Genomic DNA, 12,476 nt, shown 5'->3' on the forward strand with positions numbered 1-12,476 from the left:
TCCCATTTTATAGTAAACAAAGGGTACTTTGCAATACAAAAGGGTAATACACTGAACAAAAATATAAATGCAACACTTGTTTTTGCTCCAATTTTTCATGAGTTGAAATCAAAGATCTAAGACGTTTCTATGTACACAAAAGGCCTATTTCTCTCAAATGTTGTACTCAAATTTTGGAAGTGAAGATGGGCTGGTGTGGTTCCATGTGGTCGGTCTGTGGTTGTGAGGCCCGCCGGTTGGATGTACTGCCAAATTCTCGGAAACGACTTTGGAGACGGCTTATGGCTTATTATGAAATGAACATTCAATTAATGGGCAACAGCTCTGGTGGACATTCCTAGTCAAGCATGCCAATTGCACACTCCCTCAAAACTTGTGACAACTTGTGGCATTGTGCTCTGGGACAAAACTGCACATTTTAGAGTGGCCTTTTATTGTGACCAGCCTAAGGCAAAGTTGTGCAATAATCATGCTGTCTAATTAATATTTTTATATACCACACCTGTCAGGTGGATGGATTTTTTCGGCAAAGGAGAAGTGCTCACTAACACAGATTTAAACAAATTTGTGAACAGAATTTTTAAGAAATAGGCATTTTGTGTACATAGAAAAAGTCTTAGATCTTTGATTTCAACTCATGAAAGCCAATTTTGGCCATTGGAGCACTGGAAAAGTGTTATATTTTTGTTCAGTGTAGAATAGATCCATACAGCTAACCCTTTTGCCAGTAATCCGTCACATATGATATTTAGTTATGAATGGTTTAGGAAGCATTATAGGCCTTATAAACTGATCCTAGGTGTGGCCAAACATTGTACTGGGGATATTCTGCTGTCCTGGACAGAGGAAGCTGTGTATCCTGTCTGACCGGGAGGCGTCATTTCCTGTCATGGGTCATTTATGTTCTCCCAGAGTGAGGAGGTGTCCTAGCAATACTACTGATGAAGCCACTCACAACCTATAGCTTATTTGACTCTTAACAAAGTGCATTTAAGGCAAATCTGAAGATGTTTTAAAAAATCTTGTAACACTGAATTCATTTCAGGCAGTTCATCTCATAAAAATGTAATACACATTTGGCACACATTCATTATTAATGTCTGCCCTCATGAAAAGTGTACTGGACTGAAATTACTGTGCTGCTTGACAAAATGCATTTAGAGCAGCTCGCCCACACACACACTCTCTTAAAGTAACAAAGTGTAAATAGTAAAATTATTATTTTGAATAATAAAATAACGTCTGTCTTTACTACAGAACATACCAAAATGAAAATAAACATGTTAACATAGAAAATACATATGCAATAACTAATATTAAAAACAAATAAATGATGTGTGCAAAATCCAACATATTGCATTAATTAAGGACACAATTGAAACAACAAGAGCAGCAATAATGCAGAGAGACATGAATGGACATGATTTAGGCCAGAAATAAGTTTCTGTGACTCAGTGATGCCCTCTACAGAGCAACAATCTCACAGTAAAAAAGCATCGGCCTGCACACACACACACACGCACACACACACACACACACACACACACACACACACACACACACACACACACACACACACACACATTTGAATACTTTATTTGGTTCCACAAATTATATTATACAAACAGGGAATCAAATATTTCGGGGCTAAGCAGCACTGAACACTTAAGGGTACACATAACACCTCCTTCTCCACACGGCCAAGCTGCCAATAATAGCTGAGACAGAGCAAAATTTGGCAACCTGTTTGGCCTTTCTTTTAGACATTGCAGCAATTCTCAGACCCCTCATGGTGCATTTATATACATGGCCCAGACTTCCAAATACAAGTATGCTGAATTTGCACTTGTACCCAAAGCTGGTTATCGTACTAAGTAGTGGTTGGTATTTGATATACTTGTCCTGGAAAGTCTGGTCCATGTACAGGTCAAAGGGGCAGCCTACTTCTACAATCAGCACCTCCTTGTGGCTGGTGTCAACAAAGACAACATCAGGTGTATTTGGGATGTTGGAAAAAACATAATTGGCAAAACCAAACCACTCTGGTAACACTCTGGCATGCTTGTACATAGCTGCGCTAGATGGTAAGATGTTTTGTACTGTATCAGACACAATGTCCACAATACGGTCATGACGAGCTATGTACAGGTGTTTGTATGCATTACATCCATTTGTTATGTGTGCAATGGACTCTAGGTGTTGTGAATCCTGATGGTTTAAACAGAATGGACTGTGAGTGTGGGGATACCAGGTGGACAGATTGTACTTGGTCGGTAATACCTGCAGTCTTGCTTTGATGGTGAATTTCAGAACATCCTCACCAACAGCGACGTTCTTATACACTGAGTGTGAGACTGAGTGGTCAGCGAACTGCAAACCCAAAAAAAAAAAAGTGTTCTAGAGTTCAACAATTTAGTCTAAAACCCATTAAACTGAAGTATCAGGTGTCATGATCACATAATAAAGTATGAACATCTAAGAGGAATGCTCAGATAATGTTACTCCTAAAAGCAGTACTCCCTGGACTACATGGATAAAAAGCCACTCCTGTCAATACTGATGAGCATCTCTCGCTGGGTCCTGCTGAACACTCCTCCCCCAACACTACACCTATTATGGACACTTTAGACCGTGTCACCTTTAGACCCAGATGCTCTTCTTATCCTACTACAAGAGCCAACCTGTTTCCATTCCACCCACTACATCAATAACATCTGAAATATCTTCAGCTCAACTACTCCTGTTTTAATCAACCCAGGTTGTCTGACTGAAAGTGTGGTAGCTGTATATACAGTATATGTTTAAAATAACAGCTACAAATGCTCCCCTGTCTCTATTAATACTTTTTATTATTTTGAGTCCCTGGGTTTTCTTTTAAATGCCAAGCATCAATACTGTGTTTTAATCTAGAGGCCACCTGGTTTTATTCAAGGATTTTCTTATCCTTGGTTATTTTAACATACCCGGTACACGTTTGTTGCCCCTCCATATCTTGTTTTACTCTTGATTGTATTAACCTCTTAGTCTTTCAACCTTGAACAATCTGTAAAAAAAAAAAAAAAACTCATAATAAGGGACATACTCTTGACCTTGTTCTGTCTTACTGTGTTTCTCTAAATAACATTGGATTGCTAGATTCTAATGTCTCTGATCACAAACCCGTGATTTTCCCTAACTTGATCCCACTTCCTGCTCATATCTACCTGTATCCACTCTTGGTCTTTTAATTACAAGTCAGCTAGCCATTTTTGTAAAAAGTTATCAGCTGCTTCTGCCAGTAATACCCTCATTCAGAAGGATCTCTCTGTAGACGATTTACTAGAACATCTTTAATAGAACATGTCAGACTATCCTTGATGACATCACCCTTGTCATGATGAAATGAGTAAAACATAATGCCCTCCCCTGGATTTAAGACCACACAAGGGACTTAAAGAGGCTAGTATGAGAGCTGAGTGAAAATGGAAGAAAGACAAACTCAAGGTATCTCCTTAAAAGTTTGATGTTGGCCTATCAGCATGCCGTTAAGGAAGCAAGGTGTTCCTATTTTTACACTCCGATTGCTCGCTGCTGCCACAACTCGAGGGTTTTATTTCAGGCAATCAACTCAGCGGTTGGCCCTCCTCCTAGCCAGCCTATGGAAGTATCCTTTGAGAAATGTGAGCAGTTTCTCCACCATTTCATGAATAAAATAGATGACACTAGGCTCCATATTACACCTGTGACGAGAAATCTCATCTGTATTGAACCCTCCTGTCAGTATGCCTCGGGTCAATCAAATGTCTTTGTTGGACCTCGGCTTCGTTCACACGGCAGTGAAATGTGACCCAAATCCGATTTTTTGGCCGACATGCGACTCAGGTCTGATTTATGCATGACCGTGTGTCACATGAAATCTGACTTTTTAAAATCCAACCTGATCAGAGGTGGTATTATATCAGATACATATCTGATATTTAGCAACATGCCCGCCGTCTGAACTGTCAAGTTGCGTTTAATGTGACTTTTACGTCACTCTAGACGTAAGTGGCACTCACACCAATCATCATGAAGTGCTTCGAGAAACTAGTCCGGGCCCACATAGTCACACGCCTCCCGCCCAACCTGGATCCATACCAGTTCGCCTACAGAGCCCACAGGTCCACAGAGGACGCCATCGCGACGACTCTCCACTCCACTCTATCCCACCTGGAGAGGGGAAACAGCTACGCGAGACTGCTCTTTGTGGACTTCAGCTCTGCCTTCAACACCATCCTTCCAGACAGGCTAGTGACCAAACTACTAGACCTGGGACTATCACACTCTATATGTGCATGGATCAAGGACTTCCTGTCTGACCGCCCCCAGAGGGTGCGGGTGGGCTCCCACACCTCCACAGCCCTCAGACTCAGCACTGGGTCCCCCCAGGGCTGCGTGCTAAGCCCCATCCTCTACAACCTCTACACCTACGACTTCACCCCCGTCCACCCCAGCAACTCCATCGTAAAGTTTGCAGACGACACCACCGTGGTGGGCTGCATCTCGGGGGGGGACGAGGCGGCGTACAGGGATGAGGTAGAGCAGCTGAGCAAGCTATGCAAGGTTAACAACCTGCTGCTGAACCAGTCAAAGACCCAGGAAATCATTGTGGACTTCAGGAGGAAAGAATCTGAGGTCCAGCCCCTGCTCGTCGATGGAGGGAGCGTGGAGAGAGTCTCAACCCTCCGATTCCTGGGGGTGCACATACAGGATGACCTGTCCTGGAAGATCAACACAGCAGCCATCATCAAGAAAGCACAACAGCGGCTCTTCTTCCTGAGAGTCCTCAGGAAAGACCACATCGGACAGGAGATGCTGGTGACCTTCTACCGCTGCGCAGTGGAGAGCATCCTCACCTACTGCATCTGCATCTGGTTCTCCAGCTGCACAGCCGCAGAGAGGAATGCGCTACAGAGAGTCGTGAGATCGGCCAGGAAGATCACCGGCGCCCCCTCCCCTCTCTGGAAGAGCTGTACAACACACGCTGCCTCAGGAAGGCCTCCAAGATCTCCAGAGACCCATCCCACCCTGGGTACGAACACTTTGCTCGGCTGCCCTCGAACAGGCGGTTCAGGACCATGTTCGCAAGGACAAACAGACTGAAGCTCAGCTTCTACCCCAGGGCCATCCAGGCCCTGAACACAGCAAAGACCTAGGTTCTAGGCCCTGGACAATCTAGACAAATTGATGGCAGCTACTAGATTGAAATCAAGTGTAATACTGAAACACAACTGTGTACATTTCAAACCTGCAAACTGCGACACTTTAAATGTATGTGCAATAACACTATGTGCAATATGACAACCCTAGGGTACATAAGGTTCAGAGAATAGGAAATGTTAGAATAGGTATAGCATAGCATAGAGTACAGCACAGTGTTTTATTTGTATAGTATAGTATAGTGGATAGTGTACATAGCCTTTATTTATGTAAACCAGCTCTTTTCCCTTCTTGTTTTTAGTTTTTTTTTCCTAGCACCAGGGGAGCCCCCCCTCCCAAATTTCGTTGTTTGGTACCTGTACTATATCAATGACAATAAAGACCATTCATTCATTCATTCATTCATTCATTCATTCAAGTATAGTAGCGAGTGCTCTACAAAAAGCCATAGCTAAGCATTTGGCTACTCATCCTTCTTCTTTTGACCAGTTGCTCATATCTTTCCCGGCTTCCGCTGCACAAAAACTTGAAAATGAAACCGGTTGTAACGTTATCATGTTATCCATAGTTACTTCGTAAACAGTGCGCTGCGCGTGACATCCTGACGTCATTGTTATTGTCCTGCACATGCGGGTCTGTTCAGGGCCGTGGAACATCCTGACCAATGTAGGTCAAATATAGGTCACATTTTAAAAGTAATGTGAACTGCCAAACAAAAAAATCGGATCTGTGTAAAACATCGGAATTGAGCATCAAGACCTGCCGTGTGAACGAAGCCCTAGACGATCTCCCACTTAATTTCTACCACCTCTCAATTAGACATTATTTCCTACTAGATTTCTGAAAGAGGTATTTCAGACAGTCAACCCACTGATTTTCTCTATTATCAACTGCTCATTGTCTCCCAGCTCTTTCCCATCCAGTTTTTAAAAAAAAAGCAATAGTTCGACCACTCCTGAAGAAAACTGCACTTGACTCCTTTGTCTTAAACAATTTTAGACTGATCTCAAACGTACCTTTTTTTATCTAACATTTTAGAAAAGTCTGGTGCCTCTCAATTAATCTCATATATGAATAACTGTAATATACTGTATTTGTTTCTGTATCTTGTCTCTGTTTTGTTATTGACTGCCAGCCATGTTCAGAGCGGAGAGCTCCACACTGCCAGACTTTTGGGGCATTTTCACTGAACTTTGAAGACCCACCAAATATTGACTTTTCGGACTACATAAACATTGAACATATCTACCAAAACTTTAGACTCTATTCTTTCATCAGAAAAAGAAAGTTTGTTTCTAGCCTCTTTGAGTGTTTAGAAATCGGCCGTAGAACAAAAACACCTGATTTTGACCAATAAACAGAGAAAACGAGCTTTTTCTGCAGAACTTTTTTCTTTTTTTTTTTCCCTGCACTTTTTCTGTATCATCCGACTCTGAACTGTTTGAAGAGTCGCGCGATGGCCGCGATGCTCCGCAATGCTCCGCGCCGCGTTTGGCACATACCCTGATCCGTTTCGCCATTACTACAACCCACAGCAAGCCACTTCCTTCTCCAGGCTTTTATCGAACTACTGTCCCCCATCTGGGACCGAAATACATTACACCCAAGTCTGAAATTCACTCGCTAGGTGTAGAACATGTCAATAACGCGATCCCCGCGAAAAAAAAAAAAAAAGTCTATAAGACGCCAATTGGCGTCTTTGGCAGTCAACGTTACTATTCTATAAGACGCCAATTGGCGTCTTTGGCAGTCAATGAGTTAATTTAGTTTGTGTTTGATTTCTCCCCTTAGAAATATGTAACTTCTGTTGACCGTGTCTGGCAATGCGGTGTGTTTTTCCATTTTCCCCTTCCACCCTGCCACAGACCTCCCTTCCACCCTACCACAGACTTGATAACTTAAGGTAGTGGGGAGTGCCTGTTAGTTTACTTTGGGAGTAGATCTTTTACTGTGTGTAGGTATTATTCAATCATTAACCTTTTATACGCTATTTCTGTGTATAATTTGTCAATTTTCTTATGTTGTGGCTTGGTTTATGTGTACGTTTTTTTGAGCAGCACTTTGGTTTAGTCCCTTTTGTTTTCTTGGGACACTTTCAGCCGTAACAGAGCAATATCAACCAGCATTCCGTGCCCAACACAGCACTGACATATTAACATTACAAATGACTTACTGCTCACCGCTGACTCTGGGGCCTGTTCAATTTTGATTATGCTGGATTTGAGTTCCACATTTCGTGAGCTTAGAATTATAAGGTTCTATCTCCGTTTAGGGCAGTTCAGAGATATTGAGCGTCAACGTTTTTACATTCCATTATGTTTTGTGAGATGGAACCTTTGTATTTCATGAATTACTAACTCAAAAATGTCAACATTTAAAAAATAACACCACACAGGCATTAAACACCTAATGGATCAGAGTATGTAAAAAACTCAATTTTGACCAAAAATGGAGATAGAACCTTATAATTCTAACGTCACGATTTGATACAGTCGACCATGATTAACTTTTAAATCGCCTGGAAAACTGTGTTGGCATTAAGGACACTGCTCTTGCCTGGTTTCGCGCCTACCTCTCTGGGAGAATTCTCCTCATCCCCAGCCCCCCTCTCATGTGGAGTTCCCTCTCATGAGCAGGGCAATTCTTGGTCCGATATTATTTAGTATAAGTTCCTTTGGGTCAGATCATCCGTAAGTTTAATATACATTTTCACTATTATGTGGACAACACCCAACTTTATGTTCTCCGTACTGGTAGTGACACACACAAATTCACTCATGTTATGGCATGTCTCTGATATTAAATGCAGGATGTCATAAGAATTCCTCCAGCTCAATGAGTCAAAATATGAGGTCCTTTTATTCGGTTCCCCTAAACTGATGAGTGACTTGAAAAAGAATCTTGGAAACCTGTCCTCCAACATTAAGCACTCCGCCCACAATCTGGGTTTGATCTTTGACCCTGAGCTGTGCTTTGACATACAAATCACCAAGGTAGTACAATCATGCTTTTTTTCCAAATTAGGAACGTTGCTAAAGTATATACCGTATATAAAAAGTTATCCATGCTTTAATTTCATCACAACTGGATTATTGTAATTCCCTGTATTCGGGTCTCAGCCAAAAGGTAATCTCCCGTCTCCAGCTCCTTCTCGAGTTCTCCACTGCCAACAAATTCCAAGAGATCAGTCCCATCCTCCTTGCAACGCAACATTTGCTACCTGTCAGGTATAGAGTTGATTTTAAACTTCTATTAATTACTTTTAAGCCCTATATGGCCTCGCTCCCACCTACATCACAGATCTACTCACGCCCTATGAGCCTAGCCGCTGCCTCCTCAGGCAGGTCCCTCCTAGCTGCTCCCACAGCCTGCCTCGTTACAGCCTGTCTCGACACAAAAGGAAACCGGGCGTTTTCCATTAGAGGCCCGCAGCTGTGGAACTCCCTACCTGGAGAACTTAGGTTGCCTTCTTTTAAATCAATTCTCAAAACGTACTTTTACAGGAAGGCTTTATAGTAAATCTGCTGGTTGTCAAGTTTTTATTCCTCTCTTATCGCTTTTATTTCACTTGTTTTTATTATACACTGTTTAATCAGGTCTTATTTTTATTTTATTTGATCTTGTTTTGTAAAGCACTTTGTAACTGTGTTTTGAAAAGTGCTATACAAACGATACAATAGTCACTTACAACCTATAGCTTACATTTGAAGACTCTTAGCGAAGTGCATTTAATAAACAATTTTATAAATCTTTTGTAACCCAATTCATTTCAGGCAGTTTGTCTCATGAAAATGTAATAATGGGACACATTCATTATTAATTTCTGCCCTTATGAAAATTGTACTGGACTGAAATTACTGTGCTGCTTGACAAGTGCACCTAGAGAAGCTCACCCACAAACACTCTCTCTCTCTCTCTCTCTCTCAGTGCAAATCACATCACAAGAGGTCCAGGGCATCGATTTATTTTGGAAAAAGAACACGTTTAATCCACAGTGTCTTTACTACAGAAGATACCAATATGAAAATAAACAAGTTAACATAGAAAATACATATTCAATAAATAATATTAAAAACAAATAAATTATATGTGCAAAATTCAACATTAAGGACGCAATTTAAACAACAAGAGCAGCAATAACTTGGTTATGCAGAGAGACATGAATGGACATGATTTAGGCCAGAAATAAGTTTCTGTGACTCAGTGATGCCCTCTACAGAGCAACAATCTCACAGTAAAAAGCATCGGCCTGCACACACACACACACACAGCCTCGTTGAAACACACTCCAAATTAAGTGTTCTAGAGTTCAACAATTTAGTCTAAAACCCATTAAACTGAAGTATCAGATGTCATGATTACATAATAAAGTATGAACATCTAAGAGGAATGCTCAGATAATGTTACTCCTAAAAGCAATACTACCTGGACTACATGGATAAAAATAGATCTTAAAAGGTGACGTGACTTGCTTTTGGCTAATGTGAACGACTCTGTTTAATATCAGGCAGCAATGAGAGGCTCCACCAACAAGAAGCCCCGAAAGGCTCTATTATGCATGGGATCATGTACCCACCTGCGTTCCCTAAGACTTCCAGCTTTAAGACAGCGTCACACATTCACTTTAACATCATTACTCAGTGACATGTCCCCCAACAAGAGAAATAGCACAATTCCACCTTATCATTGACCACAAACACTTCAACAAACTAGTACTGACACTCAAACAGGAATCCTCCTCTGGGCCTGACAGTGACAAGTGGGGGAGGCATTTTCCAAAGGCTAGTGGGAGGGTGTTGGTGGTGCTCATTCACTTTCGCTGCATCCCAATTCTCAACCCTTTCTCTGAAGCGTGCGCTCCCACACATGGACTTGCAACAGCACTAGGTATAGAACAGTAATAGAATCATAAGAGATGTGGTGGAAACTACGGAAAGCCCATCCAACTGGAAAAAGCTGGTATAAGAGGGGCTGAAGCCCATCCGATTATTTGACATCCGTGGAGGGGAGTGAATGCACTATTGCACACTTCAATAAAAGGGAGGAATAAGGAGGAGGAAAGGAAATCGATAAAGAGATAACAGAGGCATGGTGCGATAGTGGAAGTGGCCCGTTCGTCAGACATCAATGGCGATGCCGTGTTTGGTGGAGATCACGTCCCGGGTGCCTGTTATGTACATGAGCACCGAGCAGAGGTGGGGCAGCGTGGCTGTGATGCTTACGTACAGCCAGTAGTAGATGGGCGCCGTGCTGCCGAACGGACACACCCAAAGGCCGTGACGCACGCCGTCTCGTACGTGGTGGGAGGCCATGGAGATGAACAGCATCCAGGGCAGGGAGCACCACGAGTCCTTTAGCCTGCCTGCCCACATGAGTAGCCTCAGTGAGAAGCACAGCACAGGGATGAGGGAGGAGCAGTGGAGGGGTGGCCGATGGGGAAGGCTCACCGCAGCCTGGATGGAGGAGGAGAAGACCGGTACGGGGAGTCAAGTAAGCTGTAGGCCTAATAGTAACTAACATGGTGCCAATCCATCATAGCATTTGGACAGATATCAGCCAAAAGGATAAGACGATGTCAGTGTAGACATGATTTATTCAATGAAATATACACTATATTACGTTTTCTTTGGAAAGTGGATTCACAAACCAAATCTCTTTGCTGATATAAATTGCATGTTGTAGAATTGTATTTAGTTATCTTATCCTATAAGGCTCTCTGAAACACACTTTTAAGTCAAGTTTGACTTGCTTTCAAGACTTGCTGTAGTAACTCCTCTATAGGCCTACAGGTTCCACACATCTAGATTCATACTAGGGATGGACGGTTTTTCGGTTAAACCGAAAACCGGGGTTTCTAAAAATAGAAACGGTTTTTTATCAAAACCGTCTGAAACCGTTTTTTTTTTTTTTTTTTTTTTTGGGAAGAATAAAATAGAATAAGAATAAAACTGGAACATGTCACATGTTTGTCGTGTGTGAAAATAACAATGATACAGTCTGAATCTGCCGCGCAATGAGTGAGAGGTTTGGTCAGTTGTGAAGAATAACTGAGGATTAATATCTAATTGGGATTATATTTAAGGGTAACGAATCACTCTATGGGAAAGATAGTTGCCTTCAGTTATTGGTAGATAGGAAAGGTTTTTTACAATTACTCGCTTACATTTAATAAGATCATTTTCGCTGCTCTCTGTAAAGCGCATTGGGTCACTTTTGTGAGAAATGCGCTATAGAAATAAAATGTGATTTGATTTGAAATCAATCAATCAAACTTTATTTATGTTCTATAGCACAAATCATGCATTGAATGTAACTCCAAGTGCAGTATTTACTAAACCACAATATAATAAAACAAGAGCTATACGGATCAAGAGTGTTTGTGCACAGCGCCACTGTGTGTGAAGGCGCTACTGAAAGTGATGACAGAACGCATGTCTCAGAAGATACGCGGTCACTTAGTGACGCAAAGGTAGTTCTGTATTTATCTCTATCTGTATTAGTACATTTATTTTGAAAGCTCTATTTTGACAGCTCTACCATGGGCACTTTTATTTTGATGGGGCATTCTTTGTTGATTGACTTACGACAGTTCAGGACGAGTCAGTCTCGCGGCATGTGGTTTTTATGAAAAGCTTTAAGTATGTTCACTGCATAATTCTAAGTCTAATATTTCAGTGATTATTGAGCAGTATTCAAATATTTAAATACATTGAGCAGCAGCTGAAACTTTGAAGATGCTGTTCCAAGAGATGATCTTCCGTGCAGGCGTGCACCCTGGATCAGCGGAGCTGGTGTGTTAAGTGTTCATGTGTTTTCATGTATGGTGAATACAAAAGTCTGCCTTTCCACTTATATTTGTGAAACTAAGTAGCCTAAATGTGTTGCGACTGTGCTTACGGTGTTTTAATGGTGTTCGACATGAGTGTATTGTAGCAGTAGGGCTCAATAAATAGAAATTGGCGGTCTTTTTTTTCTTTTTTTTTTGCAAGTTTTTTTTTTTTTTTTTTTTTTTATGTATTGTTCGGTTAACCGGAAAACCGCGGTTTTACTCTCTGACGGTTTTTCGGTTTCAATAATTGGAAACCGTCCATCCCTAATTCATACCGTTTGCTGAAGACTTTGATCTATCATGTTGCAGGCTACACCAACATGTCTCACCTTGAGTGACAGGGAGCCAGCCATGTAGTAGTGGTCCAGGTCTATGAGGGAGGCCAGGAGGCCCGCCAGTACAACTTCATAGAAGTCACTCCTCTTCCTGAGGCCGATGACGATTGCCCAGGACCACAGACCGATCAGCC

The 12,476-nt window shown here is 41.8% G+C and overlaps 1 protein-coding gene across 1 annotated transcript in view; it reads right to left on the reverse strand.

Annotated features, from left to right (window-relative positions):
- Window positions 1-9,860: 9,860 nt before the first annotated feature.
- tmem267 (transmembrane protein 267) overlaps window positions 9,861-12,476 on the reverse strand; it is a 3,930-nt gene continuing 1,314 nt past the window's right edge. Inside the window, exons 2-3 of the mRNA XM_080529894.1 lie at window positions 12,337-12,476; window positions 9,861-10,631 (exon numbers count right to left, since the gene is read on the reverse strand). The exon at window positions 12,337-12,476 is cut by the window's right edge and continues 284 nt beyond it. Of these exons, the coding sequence (XP_080386020.1) occupies window positions 10,296-10,631; window positions 12,337-12,476 (476 nt within the window). The 3' untranslated portion in view covers window positions 9,861-10,295. The remainder of the gene's footprint in view (window positions 10,632-12,336) is intronic.

The sequence above is a fragment of the Nansenia antarctica genome (genome assembly GCF_963989245.1).
Source record: "Nansenia antarctica genome assembly, chromosome: 4".
Lineage (NCBI taxonomy): Eukaryota > Metazoa > Chordata > Actinopteri > Argentiniformes > Microstomatidae > Nansenia > Nansenia antarctica.